Genomic DNA, 21,423 nt, shown 5'->3' with positions numbered 1-21,423 from the left:
AAAGGAAATGTTCATTATTTGCATTTATCTAGATTAGTGCTAAAGAAAATGGTAATGTTTATCAAACTTAATAATAATTAAACTTCACCACAGCAAAAACAGAAGCATGTAAATATCATATTTGGTCAATGATAAAGTAAAAAACTCATATAATGCTAAAAAGTTAACAGGCATACAATAAAGACAACAGAACAAATTAAGCTTGATGACTACACAAAATTATTATTTAGTGTGGTCTGTAAATTATGAAAACTCTTTATAAAATTAACAAAAAATTGATTCCCAATGAATAAAATTAAAAACTAAAAAAGAGCCAAACCCAGGTCTCTCTGGACCACAAGCCAACACTCTAACCACTGAGCCAAACCGGCCAGGGATTATATGCTGTTTTCATTGTCCTTATATATGTAGCTGTGATGCAAAAGCAAAGTTCAGTATACAACTGTTGGGCTCTAGCACAAATCAAGGAACTGGCACCAAGACCAATGCTAAACATTATATTCTTAACTACACACATACACATATTTTATAAGAGCTTCCCTCAAGAATACTGCTTTTTGTTACTTTAAAAAAAAAAAAAAAATATATATATATATATATATATAAGTATAATTGATATATAACTTTAAATTAGTTTCAGGTGTATAACATGATTCATTATTTGTATATATTGTGAAATGAGGAACAAAGTAACTCTAGTAAAAATCCATCACCACACACAGCTTTAAAATTTTTTTCTTGTGATAAATCTTTTAAGATCTACTCTTTCAGCAACTTTAAAATATGCAAGAGTATTATTCACTATAGTCACCATGCTGCACATTATATCCCCATGACTTCTTTATTTTATAACTATATGTTTGCACCTTCTGAACCCCTTCACCTTCTACCCATCCCGCAATCCATACCTCTGGCAGCTATCAATCTATTATCTGTATCTATGGGCTGGGTTTTGTTTTTTAAGATTCCACACATGCCTGACAGGTGTGACTCAGTGGATTGAGCATCATCCCATGGATTGAAAGGTCCCAGTTCGATTCACGTTCTCGAGGCACATTCCCGGATTGGAGGCTTGATCCCCAGGAGGGGGTGTGCAAGAGGCAGCCGATTAAAGTTTCTCTTGCACAACGATGTTTATATCTCTCTCTCTCTCTTTAAAAAATTAATAAAAACATTTTTTAATTAAAAAAAAAAAGATCCCACATATAAGTGAGATCATAGAGTATTTGTCTTTCTTTGTCCAATTTATTTCACTTAGCATAATGACATCAAGGCTCATCCATGTTGTCATAAATGCCAACATTTTTTATGGCTAAGTATGTCAGTGTGTGTAAATATATCATGCTTTATCCACTTGCTTTTAGTGTCAAAGCCAAAAGAATCATCATGAAGACCAATGTCAAGGAGCTCAATTCCTGTATTTTCTTCTAGGAGTTTCATGGTTTCAGGTCATAAGTTCAAGTCTTTAATCCATTTTGAGTTAATTTTTGTGTATGGTGTAATATAATAATCCAGTTTCATTTTTATACATGTGGCCAGTTTTCCCACAACCATTTACTGAATTGCCCTTCCCTCACTGCATTTTCTTAGATCCTGTGTCATAAATTAATCGACTATATATGTGTGGGTTCATTTCTGTACTCTATTCTGTTTTATTGATCTATGCGTCTACTTTTATGCTATTGTCACACTGTTCTAATTACTGTAGCTTTGTAATATAGTTTGAAATCAGAAGTGTGACGCATCCAGCTTTGTTCTTTTTTTCTCAAGATTGCTTTGGCAATTTTGTTTTACCCCATTTGGAACTGTCATCCAAAATATAAAATTGATATAGAAACTTTTTAAAATTTTGAAGCAATTAAACTAAAATTTTGAAGCAATTAAACCAATTACCTATCATACCTACGATATCTTTCCCAGCTTGGTTTTAAAATTTTATTTATGGTACTTTCTTACATATAGGCTTCTTTCTTAATTTCTATAGTTCTATTATTATCTATTACTATAAGTAACCTCTCCAACTAGAATGGAAGCCTGGTTACTCCAGAAATTTTTGTCTGTTTTGGCTTTGTTCAATAACACTTCCCCAGAACCTAAAATAGTGCCTGGTAAACAGCAGGTACTCAAAAAAAAAAAAAAAAAAATCTGTTTGTTGGATAAATGAGTATTTGAAAACATAGGCTCTGAAGCCATAATGCCTTAGTTAAAATCTCAGGTCTCTCCCCTTACTAGCTATATAACCTTAGATAACCTCCTTAACTTCTCTATGGCCCAATTTCCTCCTCAATAAAATAGGAAATAATAGAAATAGTACTTATAGAAAGTTCTGAGAATTAGTTAGCATATGTAAAATCAAGTACTTGAGCAGTGTCCATGTAACAGCAAGTACAAAATAAACATTACTTAGCTTCTATTATTACTACTTTAATTACTTCTTGAGCTATATTTTTAAATCTCCCATCCATGTTTAAGTCTCGATCAATTTTTTTAAATGTCTAACAATTTTCCTTTAATAAATTCCAATGCTTATACCCAAATCTGGTGTTTTCATGACTGCTCAGAAATAGATACAAACCAATCTATGAACTTACTGGAAACAAAAATAGGCCAAATACATGCATGCATATGAAGAAAACATAAGTGCAGAGTGGTTATACAAACTAATAATAAAAGTAATAGAGATAGTCATCTAAGTAGTAGAAAAAGAAAAACACAAACAAAAGCTCTATGATCCAAAACATTTTCTTTTCACTATGATAAAAAAATAGCTGCATTACCACATAAAGTGAATATACAAACGAACATGATTAGTAACACCTCATTTGTCCTTTTACTATAAAGGATAATATTAGGACCATTTTAAAAATCTGAATAAGATATAGAAGTTAGATAATAACACTATATCAATGTCAACTTCTTGAATTTTAAAATTATATTGTGATTGTATAAGACAATATCCTTGATTTGAAGGAAATACATACTGAAGGATTTAGAGGCAAAGGAATATTATGTCTGTACCTTATCCAAACAATTCAGACACAAAAAATTATATGTGAATGCAATAAAAGAGAGACAGAACAAGAATGATAAAGCAAATATAACCAAATGTTAACATTTAGATAAGCTATATAAAAAATATAAAGAAATTCTTTTGATCACACTTGTAACTTTTCTCGCAGTCTGAAATTATCGCAACACAGAAAGTTATTTTTTAAGAAGGTCTAGCCTTGCCCTGGCTGGTGTTGCTCAGTGGTTAGAGCATCAGCCCGTGCACCGAAGGGTCTCAGGGTTCAATTCCCAGTCAACAGCATGTACCTGGACTTGCAGTTTGTTCTCCTGCCCCAGTCGGGACATGTTCGGGAGGCAACCAATCAATGTGTCTCTCTCAGATTGAGGTGTCCCCCTTTCTCTCCCATCCACCCTCTCTCCCACTCTCTCTCTCTAAAAAATAAAAAAATAAAAAATAAATAAATAAGGAAAATATCCTCGGATTAACAACAACAACAAAAGGTCTAGCCTCAAAATCAGACTGGACAAGTATCAGCATTCACAAGTCACAGATGAAGAGAGTAAAAGTTAAAATAATCATACAATAAGAAAAGAGGTGAACTAGAGTCTATTTTACTCAAACTTGCAATTATGCAGCTATTTTTATCAAACATAATGAGTAATTCAACAACAGATTATTACTTCCTCATCCCTGAGAGAAATAACACCCTGATTATTCATGATTTCCTCTTACAGTATTTCCTTCTTCTCAAGGTCTATTGTTACTATTACAGTATGTTTAAAAAAAAATTTTTAACTCATCACTGATGAGCAAATAAATAGCTGATTATGCATCAGAGCTACTCCAGTCAATGCAATGCCCCAGCATTCAAAACAGCAGTCTTTATGGCAGGACATTACAGTAAACCAATCTGACTTTACAACTCAGATGATTATATTCATGATACCACTAAGACACATGAACTATATAATTTACCTGAGAAGTGCCACTGAAACCTGGAGGTTGGCTGTATTCTGTGGAATCAATAATACTACTGCAAAATGAAGAGAGAAAAATGTGATTGCAGTGCTAATATTATTTTAGCAAGAGAAAAAGTAAAATTAAAAGATATGAATCTAATATTTCTCATTTCTAAGCAAAGAAAATATTCACTGCCAATAATTTAATTAGACATCAAATAAATGCATAATCCTTAAACGAATAAACAAAATCAGCAAATATTTAAACAATTTACCTTCCACCCCACCACCTTAAACAAGCACACCATGAAAGAATATCAATAGAAAACAATCACAGGACAGGTGTATACATAGATGTATTTACTTTAATTTGGTTTTCAGATGGGTTAATAAGTTGTCTGGAACACTATTTCAGGAAGAGTAATGGAAAATGAGCACAAACGTGCAATCAAAAGCAATGGGTAACAGATACTGCTATGTGCCCTTGGACAAGTACCTTAAAACCACTCAGTTTCCTATCTGCAAAGTGAGGTGAGTGGGGACTAACTTATCTCTAGAATATCTAGAGTCTCTTCCAGGTCGAAAATGTTATGATAATCATCTCAAATGAAAGCAAACTATAAAAAAGAATTTAAAAATGGTAAAATACCAATAATCTTTCTTTCATAACCCAAACCTGTGTAGCCAGTTTACTCTGCTCTAGTCAAACATCATTTGCTTTCTGCATTGGTTCTTCACATTTAGTTATATATCTGTGCATTTTCCTTTTAACCCTAGAAAAACCTCTGTAAGTCCAGACTGTCTTTTTATTCCTATTCTTTCTTGCCATTTCTATCTTATCACTTTATTACTCTTATTACCTTACTATCTTTAAAGAAGATAAATTAGCCTAAGAAGACTATTAACATCTGAAAATGGCTTAACAATTATACCACTCATGATAAACTTATTTACATTAAAAACTCTTCTTCCTTATTTCTACTATAAAAATATTTATATTCTTGTCTACCCTAATAAATTTAAGAAATTGAGGGTATTAAAATAGTTCTCTGTACACGAATATAATCATTATTTTACATTAGTACTCAAAGGTTATAGAGCACAAAGTGCATTTGAATTTCATCCCTTAGCAGCTAAATGACTCTGGGTAAGTTACTAATATTAATTTGGTCTCTAGTTTCTCCATCCATTAAATAAGAAAAGCACTTTAGAGAGATATGAAATTTAAATAAGTGTAAGTTCTAAGTACAATGTCAAAAAAATGGCAAAAATTCAATAAATTTTACCCTCCAGTAATAAAATTAGTCAATAACATTCAACTTCACATTTTCAAAAATATAATAAAGCTGGAACTGTCTTCACAGTAGTCTTTCTAAAAAATAACATATATTAATACTCTTAATTCATTGTGTTAACTCTTTCAATAGTAAGACTCAATTATAAAACAAAGAGCCTTCTGCCCTGGCCGGTTTGGCTCAGCGGTTAGAGCGTCGGCCTGCGGTACAGAGAGACCCGGGTTCGGTTCCCGCTAGGGGCATGTACCTCGGTTGCGGTTTGTCCCCGGCCCTGGTTGGTCGTGCGGGTGGCAGCCACTCGATGTGTCACTTCACATCGATGTTTCTCTCTCTCTCTCTTCCTCTCTCTCCCTCACGCTCTATCTGAACAAAGAATGGAAAAATGTCCTCGGGTGAGGATAAAAAAAAAATAAAAATAAAAAAATAAAATAAAATAAAACAAAGAGCCTTCTAAGCACTTACACTAAACATTAAAGAACTAACACATAATGAGTTATCTCATAATGATTTTCTTTTGATGAAATATGACCAACGCTCACCTTCCTTGCACAGAGTATGACAAGATCACATGCTATTCTCAGTATACTCCATCCAGGGACTAATAGGGCTAAAAATGAGGAGATGGCATGCATTTAAAAATCTCTGTTACTTTTACTAATAAAACCCAATCCCCTAGCATGTGTATAAACATAAAAAAAAGTATGAGGCTGTGTATCTAGAGGTCAACAGAACAGAGCAATTTCTAGATATGATTTATTATGATGTTATAATTCAGATTTCTTTGACTACAAGTCTGAACAATGATACTAATATATTAGTGTGTATAGTGAAATAACGACATTTCAAATTCATGTTAAAAAATACTCATCAGATACAGACAACAGTATGGTGATTACCAGAGGGAATGGGAGGAGGGTGAAGGAAAGTAGAAGAGGGTAAAGGGGGGATAAATGGTGATGGAAGGAGACTTGACTTGGGGTGGTGAACACACAATACAATATACAGATGATGTATTATTGTATACCTAAAACCTGTATAATTTTATTAACCATGTTACCCCAATAAATTCAATTAAAAATACTCATCAATTTGTTGCAGTTATTGAAATTACAAGTTTTAAGTGGCATTTTAGTAATATATCTGCAGTTTGAAATTTATTTTATTTCAGGTTTAAATTTTATCACTGAGACAGTAGAAATCTGAAAAATAAATCCCTATAATTCTACCATTTTTGTTTTTTATTCTCACCCAAGGATGTGTTTACTAATTTCAGAGAGAGAGAAAAACATTGATGTGAGAAATATCAACTGGTTGCCTCCTATACATACCCTGACTGAGGATCACTCCCGCAACCTTTTTTGGTGAATGGTACGTGCTCCAACCAAATGAGCCACCCAGCCAGGACTAATTCTCCTTTTAAGTGGATAGGTGTGGGTGTGTAGTTGTCAAGTAACATGATTAAAAGAGAATATTAGAAAGCACTGACTGGGCTGGGTCCTCCTGATTCTAGTACTATATTAACTTCTTAACTCTGAGTTAGCCACAATCACCAGATGGTAATAACAACAATAACAATAGTAATTGCTACCATTTATTGATACTATGCACTAGGCACTGACCTAAATAATTTTTTTTTTTTTTTTAATCCTCACCCGAGGACATTTTTCCATTTTTTGCAAAGATAGAGTGGGAGGGAGAGAGAGGAAGAGAGAGAAACATCGACGTGAAAGAGACACATCGAGTGGCGGCCACCTGCACGACCAACCAGGCCGGGGACAAACTGCAACCGAGGTACATGCCCTTAGCGGAAACCGAACCCGGGTCTTTCCGGACCGCAGGCCGATACTCTAACCGCTGAGCCAAGCCGGCCAGGGCTGACCTAAATAATTTAAACCTCATAACTCTAAGGTAGATACTACTTTCATTCCAATTTCTCAAGTGAGGAAACTCAGGCACTGAGAGAGAATATATTTGGCCCAAGGTAACCAAGTTAGCAAACAGGAGTGTTAGGATTCAACCCAGGCAGTCAGGTTCCAGAGTCTACACTGAACCACCATGCTAGGCAAAAAGGAAAAAAACAGCAACCTATAAATATAAAATAGAATCATCAATTATTTCAAATAAATGTCAATAAAGTTATAAAAATTTAATAAAGACATTTCAAAAATCGTAAGAGCAAGAAGACAATTTCAGGGTAGTAACTAAAACCGAGTTAGGAATAATATACTTTAATCAAGATGGAAAAAATAAGATGATAAAAAAGTTCCTAATATTCTGACTGTTGACAAAGAGAAGCTTAGCTAAAAAACAAATGAAGCCCGGCTGGTGTGGCTCAGTGGTTGAGCACTGACCCATGGACCAAGAGGTCACCAGATCAATTCCTAGTCAGGGCACATGCCCAGGTTGTGGGCCTGATCCCCAGTGGGGGCCATGAAGGAGGCAGCCAACCAGTGTTCTCTCCATCAATGTTTCTATTACTCGCTCCCTCTCCCTTCCTCTCTCTCTAAAATCAATACAGAAAAAAACAACAATAAATGAAAATTATGCAGCTGATAACCAAGAGGGAACAGTAGTTCATTCTTGGTAAAAGTAATAGGTGACTAGTTTTAGACTGGGCTTTTATTTGAAAATGGATGCCTCGGCTAAATTATTAACAGACACAACATTAGCTAATTAAATTATAGAGAATTTTTAAGCTGTTAGCAAAAGAGGTCATTTAAAACTGAACATAAAGAAAATACATAAGGTTTTTAAATAAATAAGGGAATTAAATGAATCAAAAGAAAAATGCTGTGTACACAAGAAATTAAACTAGCTGCTATCATGGCTTGTTTTTTCATTAGTATAAACTTAAGATGGAAAATAAACTTTACATTTAAAAACTATATGGGGCTACAACCAAACCTATTCCTTTCCAGTATTCTACATGAAATTATTAAACCAGTTCCCCCAAAACAAAACATACTAAGCAACATTAACCTGAGAATGATCTGATTTATAAATTTTAGTGATGACTAATTAAAACCAAATATGTTTTTAAATTTTTAAAACAGTAGTTTGTCACTATTTTATTCCCTTTCCTCCAAGGTAATAATCCTTCGTGTGTGTGTGTGTGTGTGTGTGTGTGTGTGTGTGTGTGTGTATAATTTTTTTTTTTTAATCTTTACCCAAGGACATTTTTCCATTTTGTTCAGATAGAGTGGGAGGGAGAGAGAGGAAGAGAGAAACATCGACATGAAAGGGACACATCGAGTGGCTGCCTCCTGCACAACCTAACCAGGGTCGGGGACAAACTACAACCGAGGTACATGCCCTTAGTGGGAACCGAACCCGGGTCTCTATGGACCACAGGCCAACGCTCTAACCACTGAGCCAAACTGGCCAGGGCTAATCCTTCATATGACAAGCAGATGAGATCTAAGTGACTTTTTTCTCAAAATAATGCTTTTTTGTCCATTTCTTAACATAAAGGTTCTTCTCTGCTACAACAGAGTGTATGTATTATGTCCTTTACATAAGAACTGAAGCACAGAAGTTCAAATTAATGGTAAATCCCATTTACTACACAACCCAAGTTTTTGTGGCTCCAATTTTGCAGACACCTCAAGAGATGCTAGAAATCCGTCTTCTTATTGGTCTTTTCCTTTCTAATTCCACTTACCTTTTAACATTTGACACAACTATTCAAACAAATCATCCAAAATCAATGTGACTCATCTATCTACTAAGGACAACGAAGGCAGCAACTAACATCCACTGAGTACACTTTATGTGCCAGGCATAATTTTCGTTTCTTTAAATGTACTATCGTGTTTTATCAGTCAAAGAGGTGTTATTATCCTTACTTTACAAATGAGAAAACTGAGGTGTACAGAAGTTAATAAACTTGTCTACAGTCAAACTGCTAGTGAGTTGGGATTTAAACCGAGGCAGTATAATTCCAGAATTCTTATGTAAGACTGCCAGAGTGATACACATTTTTTCGTCTTGAAGAATCACTGCCCTGCCATTTTTTAACTGAAAATTTCTATTCATCTTCTTGTCGATGTTTTATTTTTAACTCTGTGATGATTTCCAAAAGTTTCTCGCCTCTCAAGGCTCTAGTAGAGTAAGCATGCCTGCATTAGAATACTAGTATGATGCTGGGCAGATTACTTCATCTCTATGACTCAATTCCTCTTCTGTAAAATGAAAAGGATAAAAAAAAAAAAAAAAAAACCCTATTACACAGCATTTGTTCTGAGGGTTAAATGAGATAACGTGTAAATTACAAATACCACCTAATACACAGATGCCATATTACTCTGATGGTTGTGACTTTTGCAAATCAACAGTCCTCCTCTAGACTTAATTTTAACCTTTCTGGTTCTCCCAAGCTCAGGAACTTGCTTTGAGGCATGTTTAAGACATTAAAAAAATACATACACCTTTACAGAGCAGAGTAAAACAATTAGAAATCTCTACTCCATCCTCCCCGAAAGATGAAATAAGCTAAAGATAGCTATAAAACTTTAGTGTTGACTATTTGAGCTTTCTTTTATGGAAGACAGAATCAGTACATCTGATTTAAAGATTTAAAAACATGTCAGTTTTACAGACATTCTCACCATCTACCAAAGCAGTGTCTGCATATTTTTAAAATATGACCCCCTACCACAACAAGCCTGCATGCATTTGAATTTGTAGAATCCACCCTTAGACCTAATGATTACATTTGGGGGTACAGTTCAAAAATCTGCATTTCAAACAAGAGTCTTGACAGATACTCATGCACACTGAAATCCGGCCTATTCACACCTCAGAATTCAGAATTGGAAGGAATTGTCAATAGTTTCATCAAGCGTGAAAATTACAGTTCAAACAAGAACCTAAAGGCATTTTTTTAATCCTGAAATGCCTACTCATCAAATATGATTACTAAAGTTTTAAAGTTAAAGTTTCGATTACTTTAACTCTTTAAGTTGAAAGTCTATTTACAACATATTTTAAGCAGAATAACTGATTTGCCAGCATAACTTATTTTCCATCCTAAGGCTGTGGAACTATGATAGCAGGGTTCTAGGGTTTGTCACATTCACAACTGTATTCCCAAGTACCTAAAACAGTGTTTTTATACATGCCTGATACACACACCCCAAAACTGGCTGAGTGACTAAGAATAAATTCTTCTAATATTCTAAATTAAGGAAATTGTAGTGTTTCAAAAATGGGTTTCATAACTTGCTACATTTCTATTACCTATCAATTTAATGAGAAATTACAGATCTAGAAAGAGTATCTCCTCTACTATCACCAAGGAAGTTTGATTTGTGTTTTGTGTTTCTTTTTATTTTAGTTCAAGTTAAAAATTCTGTAAAATTCTTCAATCGTCCTCCATTGTATATGACATCACATCAAGTTCAACTCCTTTGCATGGTATAGGGTCAGATTTAAGTCAAGATCCCTATGTACTCCCAGTCAAGTGGTATTACTACTTCTGCCACACAATAGATAAATTTCATCAAAATATCAAAACATCATTTATGCTCAAACACCCTCCATGCAGTTGTAGCAGAGATTTCTTAAGATATGTTTGTAATCACCTAACCCTGAGGAGAAGCTATTTAAGAGATGGATCCAGGAAGTTCCTAGGCAAAAGGAACATATGCATAAAGGTACCTTAGCATCCTGTTTTGGGAGTTAAATTAAATTCTAATACCCAAAAATAGTAGGTAGGGTACAGGTGAGTGTGAAAGATCATGCAAAAGAGCTGGATCTAAACCAATTTACAATGGAAAGGCACTGAAGGACTTAAAGCAGCAAAGAAACATGATCAGACTTCTGGCAATATGCTGTAGGATAGTTACCATATGATATTGAGTCTAAACAAGACAGCAGAGAGAAAACTGACAGGGTATGGTAATTATAACTAAGCATGGTATATAGAAGAAAAATCCTAGCAGGGAGTGGGGGGAAGTCCATTATTTGTCTTTCTCTCTTTTCATTTAAGTACATAATCTGATCATAAACCCAGAATCTGTACTATAAGGAATTCAATGGCCTGACATATGAAGAAGGTCCTCATTATAGAAATAAATGAATCTACAGACAGGCTTTTAAAATACTAAACCTGCTTAAAAGAGAAATCAAAACATTATGGTGAAGAATAAAAACAAAAACTGCCTAGCACTTAAATAAATAACTATGGGTAAAAGTTATTATAATTGAAACTACACACTATTTGTTTAAAAAAAAAAATCAAATATTGATAGTAGACCTGACATTCTTCTCAACATGTTCAATTTCACATCCCAAACTTAAGGGCCATTTTCCAAAAGCATTTAAGAGCAACATCATTTTCCTCAAGTTTCTCTCTCAAACTCAGGAATATTCAAACTACTTGTTTTAATAAAATGTCAAAACCCTCCTTTGAAGAAAATATCATGTTTGTCTAGTTTCCTTCTTCAACTGTTCTCCAGTCCAAATCTGCCAGAATCTCATTTGCTGATAGCTTTGCATAGTATTTTAGCAACTCTCCAACAATGTTTTCATAGATTTCATGAAATCCTGTATCTTTTACAAGACATGCTACTTTATTTTACAATACAACCACTTCTCATCTCTTCCACCAATAAAATCCTAATCCAAGCCATCATCTCTCCTCTGGACCATTGAAATGCTTCCTAACTTTCTTCCTGGCTTCCAATGGCAGGGAATTGAAAAGGACACAACTCTTATCTATCCTCCACATGGAAACCCCAGTACACATTTTAAAATCTAAATCACATCCTGCTCAAAACTCTGCCATAACTTTCAATCATATTTATACTTCATTCATGTGTCACCTTAAATACTAGCTCTTTGGAGAAGTCTGACTAGCCAAACTAAAACAGAACCCCCTGCAAACCTCTAGTATGTCTAATTTGACCTCCTGAGGTACTACTTATATGTTATCTACTACTCCTACATTATAAATCTGCTTATTTAGTATCTTCTCCAACCTCCACGCATATACTCCCCCAAAAGGTAAATACCATAAGGGTAGGGGCTTTGCCAACTAGATTCAATATCTAACAGTGTCGAGCACATCAGGGCACTGAATAAATAGAGCCAGTTACATGAATATAATACTACCTTGTCACACGTAAATAAAACCCATCAGTGAGAGACTGAATAACAAAGACCTGGACACAACAGATACACGACATGCTACTTTAGACAGACAGGGATATGATAATGGGAACTGTCAGTTTATTAGTGAATATTTTTGATATGACAACTTTTGCTTGCCTGTATGTACTCACTCCCATGTATATTAGAAAGTGAAAGCTAAGCTTAAAAATAACAATATACCAGAAACTGAGTCATTTCCAAGTGTTCCAATCAAGCTTGTAGAATTACATAGCTAAAGTGACCCCAACATCAACTAGAATTCACAACGATCTCCATAAAATGGTTAATGAAAAAAATAGCAAACATCCCAGGAATGTTCTTTAACTAGAACATTCCCAGGTCCCTTTCCCCACATATGGTACCAAACTAGACCCACAACAGCATACCTGAACTAACAAGTTCTGAACGCTCGTATAACCTCTTATATTGGCATTAGACTGCATAACCCACATGTTACTCTATAATTATTTGTCTAAAAAGTTTCCATTGGACCATTAGCCTATATGGATTAGCAAGTTAAAAACATGTAAAACTGCTCTTTAAATATTTCAAGCAAAAAATTTAAAAATTTAGGTAGTACTTATTTCATCAAAATAGAATTTTAGAAGGAACCACAGACTTCACTGTATCTCACAAATACTGAACGAGGCCAGTCACTAGTAATTTTCTAAACCTTAGGGAAACAGTCTCAAGCTAGGCAAATAATAGTCCCTGCTGTAATAGAGTATAGAGAAAAGAAGACTTAATTAATAACAGGGAGTTATGAGATCTATCTAATGCGAAAATTCAATTAGTTATGTTTGGAAAAGCTCAAGGTTTTACTTTATTACATTTCCTATAACATTACCATTTTATGTTTTCAAATTATAGATTTTTAATGTCATATGATTTTTTTCAATTCACAAGATATTTAAAGCTACCATTATATCAAGAAATTTCAAAAAATCTACCAAACCTTTAATCCAACAGTGAATTCATAATATGACAATATTCTACTCAGTGACTGTCTCTGGCTTAAAAATTCAAAGCATTAAAGAAATAGATGGGTAATCTGAATCTCGTTTCTAGATCATAACCAAAAGTAGTTTCTCCAGGGTTTTGTACATCACAAGGAAAAGGCTCCCAAGGACTAGTACCATATGGGGTTGCACTTTGTACATAAATCCTACGCAATCACAAGTTTCAAGTTCTGTACCTGTGTGATGGAGAAGGAGCTTCAAATTGAGGCACTGTGCTATCCTCACTGACAGGAGAATATAAGCCACTCATTTCCTGAAAGCATAAATATTTGAGTTATAGTAGGTACTCCAAACAAAAGATGTATAAATCAAAACAAGATGATACTATATTCTTTTCCAATCCCAGGTTTTTAGCATTCCTTTTTGTATCAACATCCAACTTCCTCTCTCTCTTTCTCTCTCTCCCTCCCACTCTGTTCGAAGATGAATGGAAAAGTAGCCAGGAACTGAACCAACACTGAGATACGTGCGCTTTATCAAAATTGAACCCACAACTCTGTGGTCCTTGGGCTGATGCTCTAACCACTGAACCAAACCAGGCAGGGCCCTACTGATAAGTATTAAGATAAATATGACAGTATGTCAACTGGATCATTTGGTTCAATTCTCTGCAGTACAGAAGAACAGTCTCTACTTTAAAAATATCCTCTGTAAACATTTTAAAAAACTAACACTTCTCTCGATTCAAATATTCACTTTGTTTGATAAAGACTTAAACTCTAGGTTTTGATCATTAACCCAGAGGAAAAGGACTCCTAAATCAAGTATTATTGCATAAATTATGTGTCTGAATCATACCTACAACCTGGTTTCCTTTTTTATGTTCAATATTTTGATTAGTGAAAAAATAGCAAATTTTAAAATGCCACTAAGGGTCCATAGTCAAGCAGAATTATTTCCAATTGATCCAAAATCAGTTCAATCATATAGCCAAGCAAGGGATATCAATATAGGTTAGGAATGCTGCATGGGTAATGAACTTCCACCAATAGTAAACCCAACATCAATGAACATATATCAGCAAAAGAAAAGTACAACACATTTGAATAATTAAAAACATACAGCTAAAGAAAATAACCTCACATCATAATAGCCTATGAGCCTCTCAAAGATACTCCATGGATTTCTATAAGTAAACTATATCATACTATAAGTTCTTACATTATTGGTAACGTATTCCCATATCTTCTTTTAATTAATGTTAGCACCTAATAATGAATAGTATATATGTAAAAAAGTTTACTTAATAAAAGAATGGAATTGTGACATATTTTAATATTAATAATTGAGGGTTTTATGGAGTTGATTTAAGTTAATGATGGCACACACACAAAAAATAATTTTTTTCCACTTTCCCCAAAATAATTATGGCAATAAAACACAGTGATAACAAATTTAGAACACACTTTATCATCAAGAAAGTGATGCTTTTTCTATAAAATGCAATCTCAATTAAAAATAAAGTAACATCTGTTACTTTCTATATAATGAAGCCCAATCCCATAATTTAATGCAGCAATTTAAAGGAAAAGTGACAATTTCATGAAATTGAAAAATTGCTAAAAAGGTGATAAATTCTTGATATCTTACTTCCACTCTTTTAATATCCTCTTCCAAAACACTTAGCTCCTTCTGGATCTGTTCCAGTTGCTGCAGATAAAAGAGAAAAAGAAAAAGCCTAAACCAAACCATACTAACACCATCAAGATTAGAAAATAATTATGTATTTGAAAAATTATTTCTAGAAAATTAGGCACTAATGATAAATTACAGGGATGAAACTTAAATACAAAAATATCTGGAAGTCCTATGTTAAAATGTAAATGAAGAGATTTGATATTTAAGAGAACAAAATGTACTTTTTTAATGCAAGAAGAATCGACTTTATAATAAAAGGTAAACAATAACGACAATGTGACTTACTAAAAAATACAAGGCATCCAAAGAACCTCATTTAATTGTCAGCAATTAATGACAGCATGTCAGTTGTTAATCCCATTTTATTTTTAAAATATGTTTTTATTGATCTTTTTAGAGAGAAATAAAAACATCAATTGGCTACCTCCCACATGCCCCCGATCGAGCCCACAACCTGGGCATATGCCTTGACCAGGAACCAAACTGGGACCTCTCAGTCCATAGGACAATGCTCAATCCACTGAGCCACACCGGCCAGGCATGAACCCCATTTTAAAAATAAAAATTAGCCTCATAGAGGTCATATTCCACCATCCAAAAGCAGTCACAAGTTAGCATCTTAACATGTCCTTAAGCATTTTAAAAACATATTTAAGATAATGTTTTATCTTTGATATCCTACCCACTGCATCATAAACTTTTCCTATGCTACTTATTTTTTTTAATCCTCACCTGAGGACATTTTTGCATTCATCTTCAGATAGAACAGGAGGGAGAGAGGGGAGAAGCGAGAGAGAGAGAGAGAAACATCGATGCGAGAGAGACACATCGATTGGTTGCCACCCACATGACCCCAACCGGGGCCAGGAATGAACCGCAACCGAGATACGCGCCCTTAGCAGGAACTGAACCCAGGACTCTCCAGTCTGCGAGCCGACGCTCCAACCGCTGAGCCAAACCGGCCAGGGCTTCCCATGCCATTAAATGCAAACATTTTAATTTTTTTTTTTTTTTTTTTTTTGATTCTCACCCGAGGGCATTTTTCCATTTTTTGTTCAGATGGGGGGGGGGGGGGAGGAAGAGAGAGAGAGAGAAACATCGATGTGAAGGGACACATCCAGTGGCTGCCACCCACACGACCAACCAGGGCCGGGGACAAACTGCAACCGAGGTACGTGCCCTTAGCGGGAACCGAACCGGGTCTCTCTGTACTGCAGGCCGACGCTCCAACCGCTGAGCCCAAACGGCCAGGGCAAACATTTTAATTGTTAAATCACATTCAATACAATTAACCATTCCCCTCTCACCAGATTTTTGTTTGCAAACTACCATAAGTAATTCTGAATCTTGAGTCTGAATTTCAAATTTTATTAAGAAATTATTAAAAGTAAAGTTATTAGAAAAGAAATAAAGAGTTAGCAAATCTTCACTGTATAAAACAAAACTGCTTTCCAGAAATATGATACCAGTTTAAAATCCTATCACTAGTATATATAAGTTGCTGTTTTATTCTTGATTCAGCAAGTGGCAGAAATGGAGTTCAAATCAAGACAGCCTTCTTGCTCCAGAATTCATGCTGTTAACCACTATACTACACTACTTGAAAGCAGTACCTTATTATTTAACTTCCACTTCTTTAGTGCCTGGTAAGGTTAAACAGACTTTTAAGGTTTATTAACATTAGGACCTTCTCTCCTGTGGCAATACACACATGGTTGATAATATAATTGATAACTTATTAATTCAAATATTTGCCAGTCCTAAGCATTTTGCTATGCCCTGGGAAGAACAAGAATTACAAAACAATAGCCCTGTCCTCATGGAACTCAGTCTAGGGGAGAGAGCTAACAAGAAAACCAATAGTTATCACAGTAAGCATGAGGAGGATCACATGCACACAGAATTCAGGGAACACAGATTGCTCCTAACCTAGATGGAAAACTCGGACAGGGGAGCGGGTAACTGGATACCTGAAATTAAATGAAAGGCCAAGCCTTGAAAAACTAATAGAATTTTTCCAGGTAGAAAACAGTGAAGAAATACAGAATAAGCAGGGTAAATAATAATAATAGATATAAAGAAATAAAAACTATGACAAATAAATCTGAAGTTATGACAATGAACAAAATCACCCAGTGTCAACCAGCATAGACAGATGAGAACAAGAAGTGGACAGAAGAGAACACCAATGTTTAAGAGATGGGTAAAGGAAGGAGAGACCCCGCATTAACTACCAAGGGCAAAGCAGTAGCCACAAAACGAGAAGAAAAGACGGCATCCTAGAAACTTGGGATGGAGTGTAAAATCCGTAATTAGCACTGTCAAATGTTTTCAACTCTTTCATCGAATAAACTTTCCTCCACCCTGAGTTTTTTTACAACACTCCAAACTATTTCAATCAGATGGCATTAAAAACTGAAGAAAAGAATACTGGTACACTTTCAGAAAAAAGCTGGTTTTAAAAAAGAGTAACAAAACTTTATAAAAACAAGAAAACCACTGCACACCTATTAGAGCATCCTAAATCCAGAACACTGACAACACGAAATGCTGACGAAGATGTGGAGCAACAGAAACTCTCATTTGTTGGTGGGAATGCAAAATGATACAGCCACTTTAAAACACTCAGCAGTTCAGCAGTTTCTTAAAAAAAAATAAAAGCAAACATACTCTTATCATATGACCTAGTAATTCCTCTACTCCTTGGTATCTACCCAAAGGAACTGAACATATAACCACACAAAAACATGTTTATAGCAGCTTTATTCATAATTGCCAACCAAGACGTCTTTCAGTAGGTGAATGAATACAGTGTTACATCCAGAGAAGGGAGTATTATTCAATGCTAAGAAATAAGAAATGAGCTTTCAAGCCTGAGAAGACATGGAGGAAACTTAAATGTGTATCACTACATAACAAAAGCCAATCTAAAATGCTATAAACTAAAAAAAATAAATTAGATAAAAAGCTATAAACTGTCCAGCCAGTGTGGCTCAGTGGTTGAGCGTCAACCCATGCACCAAGAGGTCACCGGTTCGATTCCCAGTCAGGACACATGCCCAGGTTGTGGGTCTGATCCCCAGTGGGGGGCATGCAGGAGGCGGCTAGTTAATGTTCTCCCTCATCAATGTTTCTACCCCTCTCTCTCTCTCACTTCTTCTCTCTTTAAAATCAATAAAGGGGGGGGGGGAGGCTATAAACTATATGATTCCAACTCTAAGACATTTTGGAAGAGGCAAAACTATGGAGATAGTAAAAATCAGTGGTTGCCAGGGTTTGGGGGTATGGGAAGTGATGAACAGATGGAGCATAGAGAAATTTTAGGGCAGTGAAAATACTCTGTATGATACTATAATGATAGACACATGTAATTATATACTTCTCCGAACCCACATTATGTATAAAACCAAGAATAAACCCTAAAATAAACTATGGAATTTGGGTGACTATGATGAGTAAGTGTATATTCATGAACTGTAACAAATGTACCCTATGGTGAGGGATGTTGATGATGGAGGAAGCTATGCATATGTGAGGGCAGGGGGTATATGGGACATCTCTGTACCTTCCTCTCAATTTGCTGTGAACCTAAAACTGCTCTATAAAAAAAACAAAGGTTTTAAACAGACACACACACAAATTCTGAGAGCTACCACCAAAAGCAAAGCAAATTTAGCCATATGAAGTGCAAACTAACGTCTTGCCATCCATACCACATACATACACATATTTAATACCTATGTCCTGTAATAGCAGGCTTGAATCAGCCCTTCCCCAGAAACTTTTTCTTTAGGTTGAGAAGAAAACATAGAAGAAGCACGAACTCCCAACCCCAAAATTTGGACTATAGGGAGCATATTAAGATGGCTTATTTAAAAGAAAATGTAAATAGATGTCAATACCAATAGACTGTGATAAGTTTGAATGTATAATGTACTACCTAGAGGAAATCCTATACAAAAAGATATATTCAAAAACATTATAAATAAATCAAAATGAGAGCTCTAAAAACATCCAAGTAACCCATTAGGAGGAAAAGATATGAAAAATAAACAACAAAAATACAGAAAAAAGAAACAAGTCTGGAAGAGTAAACAAAAACCTCTTCTGTATAAGAAACTCTCCTCAAATATAATGATTCAGTAATTGATGTTAACAAGAAAACAAAGAATCAATAAGAATGCAGAAAATTATCACCATATATTTAACAAACTTTACATTGCACAACGTAATCGTAAAACACATGTTCTTTTCAAGCAGAAACATTTCTAAATGTAATTGACTACTAGGTGATAGTGCAAATATGATATTCAAATGAATAAAAGACAAAGTATTTTTTGATAATCAATTATAACAGAAACCCATAACAAAAAGACAAGAAAATCCCCATGTCCAAGTAATAAGTAATTTATCCCTAAATAAACCACTGCCTTAAGAAAAACTGTAATAAAAATTAGAAACTATTTAAAACTAAGGAATAACAAACAAAATGGCATAAGAAAATCATTAGATTCAGCTTTAAAAAAATATTTGGCCTTAAATGCTGTATTTAAAAAAAATCTGCATATGTACAACCAAGTTAACAAATTAGAAGAGGAAACAACAAAACAAAAACAAAGTAGAAGGATGAAAATTACAAACAGCATAAGTTTATAAAATAAAAAACAAAACTATAGTAGAGAACATAAAGTCAAAAGTTGTTTCTTAGATAAGACTCAAAATTGTTACATCCCTGGCAAGAATTGATCAAGAAAAAAAGAGGAACAAGCACGGCACTAATCAGCAGAATCAGGAATGGAGAAAATCACTAAAAACTCTGGAGACATTAAAGTTTAATATTGAGACAAATCTTATACCAAAGAATTAGAAAATGTAGATGAAAGAGACAACTCCTAGGAAGACTATAATATATCAAAAGTGATATCTAAAACAAAAACTTTAATAGGCATATAACTGTTGATGCAATTGAATCAACAGTTTAAAACTCTACCAACAACCAACAGGTCCAGATAGCTTCTCCAGTAAAACCTTTAAACACTCAGCCAAGATATCCTTCCTAGACTACACGAATTCTTCCAGAAAACAGTAAAGAGGGTACATTCTCCAACTCATTTGATAAAACAATTTTTATAGCAAAATTGGGCAAGATCAGTATAAAAAAATTATAGGACAATCGCACTAATGAATACAGGATACAAAAATCCTAAATAAAATAATGGCAAATCAAACAACCCAGGAGAGGATGTGCATCATGACTAAGTTTGGTTTACATAAGGGATGCAAGTAAAGTGAACAACCATCCTGGTGAGGTTTCCTAGAATGCAGAACATTCTGTAATAAAACTAGGATAACTCCTGGGCAAATCAGGATGATTGGTCACCTTAGGTGCAAAGCTGATTTACTTTTCAATGTAATTATTCACATTAACAGAATACAAAAAAATTCATATCATCTCAGATGCACAAAAATTTTGGAGAATACTCAAACCCCCACTAATGATTAAAGAAAAAAAACCTCTTTGGAAACTAGGAATAGGAATTTACTTCCCTGAATGATAAAAAGTACCTAGGAAAAACCTACAGAAAACATCATACCTAATGGTGACACGCCGAAAGCTTTCACTTTGAGATCAGCACCAAGACTAGGATGCCCCGCTATCACCACTTCTATTCATCATTGTACCGGATGTCCTAGCCAGCAGAGTAAGACAAGAAAAATAAATAAAAGATGTAAGAATCATAAAGAAAGAAACTAAACTGTTATTTGCAGATGATGATGTGTACACAGAAAACAAAGAATCTACACACAAATTATTAGAATTAATGAGAGTTTAATGAGGTTGCTGGATACAAAAACATGCACGGATAAAAATCAACTATTTCTATATACCAGCAACAAATAGTAAGAAACTGAAATTAAAGACACAGACTTCATTTACAATAGGAAAAAAAAAAAAAAAGATTAAAAGAACTAAGAACAAATCTAAAAGATGTATGAGACTAATACCCTGAAATATATAAAAATTCTGTAGGACATTCTTAAGCACCCAACTATATGGAGAGAAATACCATGTTTATGGGTTAGAAAACTCAATATTATAAAGATATAGTCTTCCAAACTGATGTACAGAGTAATCCTGACAAAAATCACAGGTTTATCACAAAAATATATCGGCTGATTCTAAAAATTATGTAGAAATAGAAAGAGCCACGAACAGCTGAGACATTCCTAAAGAACAGTAGCTTACTTTAAAGTTCCAGTATTTAATACAATGTGGTATTGCCCCCCGCAAAATAGACAAATAGACCAATGGAGCAAGCCTAAAAACAGACCTACATATATATGGACAC

At 34.5% G+C, this 21,423-nt stretch overlaps 1 protein-coding gene across 11 annotated transcripts in view; it reads right to left on the bottom strand.

Moving 5' to 3' along the window:
- COP1 (COP1 E3 ubiquitin ligase) overlaps positions 1 to 21,423 on the bottom strand; it is a 128,441-nt gene that overhangs the window by 62,178 nt on the left and 44,840 nt on the right. For all 11 annotated transcript variants that reach the window (XM_036273095.1, XM_036273090.1, XM_036273094.1 and 8 more), the window contains 3 exons: positions 15,026 to 15,085; positions 13,612 to 13,688; positions 3,986 to 4,043 (listed from right to left, as the gene is read on the bottom strand). In XM_036273095.1, the coding sequence (XP_036128988.1) occupies positions 3,986 to 4,043; positions 13,612 to 13,688; positions 15,026 to 15,085 (195 nt within the window). The remainder of the gene's footprint in view (positions 1 to 3,985; positions 4,044 to 13,611; positions 13,689 to 15,025; positions 15,086 to 21,423) is intronic.

The sequence above is a fragment of the Molossus molossus genome, unplaced genomic scaffold, assembly GCF_014108415.1.
Source record: "Molossus molossus isolate mMolMol1 unplaced genomic scaffold, mMolMol1.p scaffold_m16_p_20, whole genome shotgun sequence".
Lineage (NCBI taxonomy): Eukaryota > Metazoa > Chordata > Mammalia > Chiroptera > Molossidae > Molossus > Molossus molossus.
The sequence above is the reverse complement of the archived record's forward strand: the minus strand, read 5'-3'. Positions and strand labels throughout refer to the sequence as shown.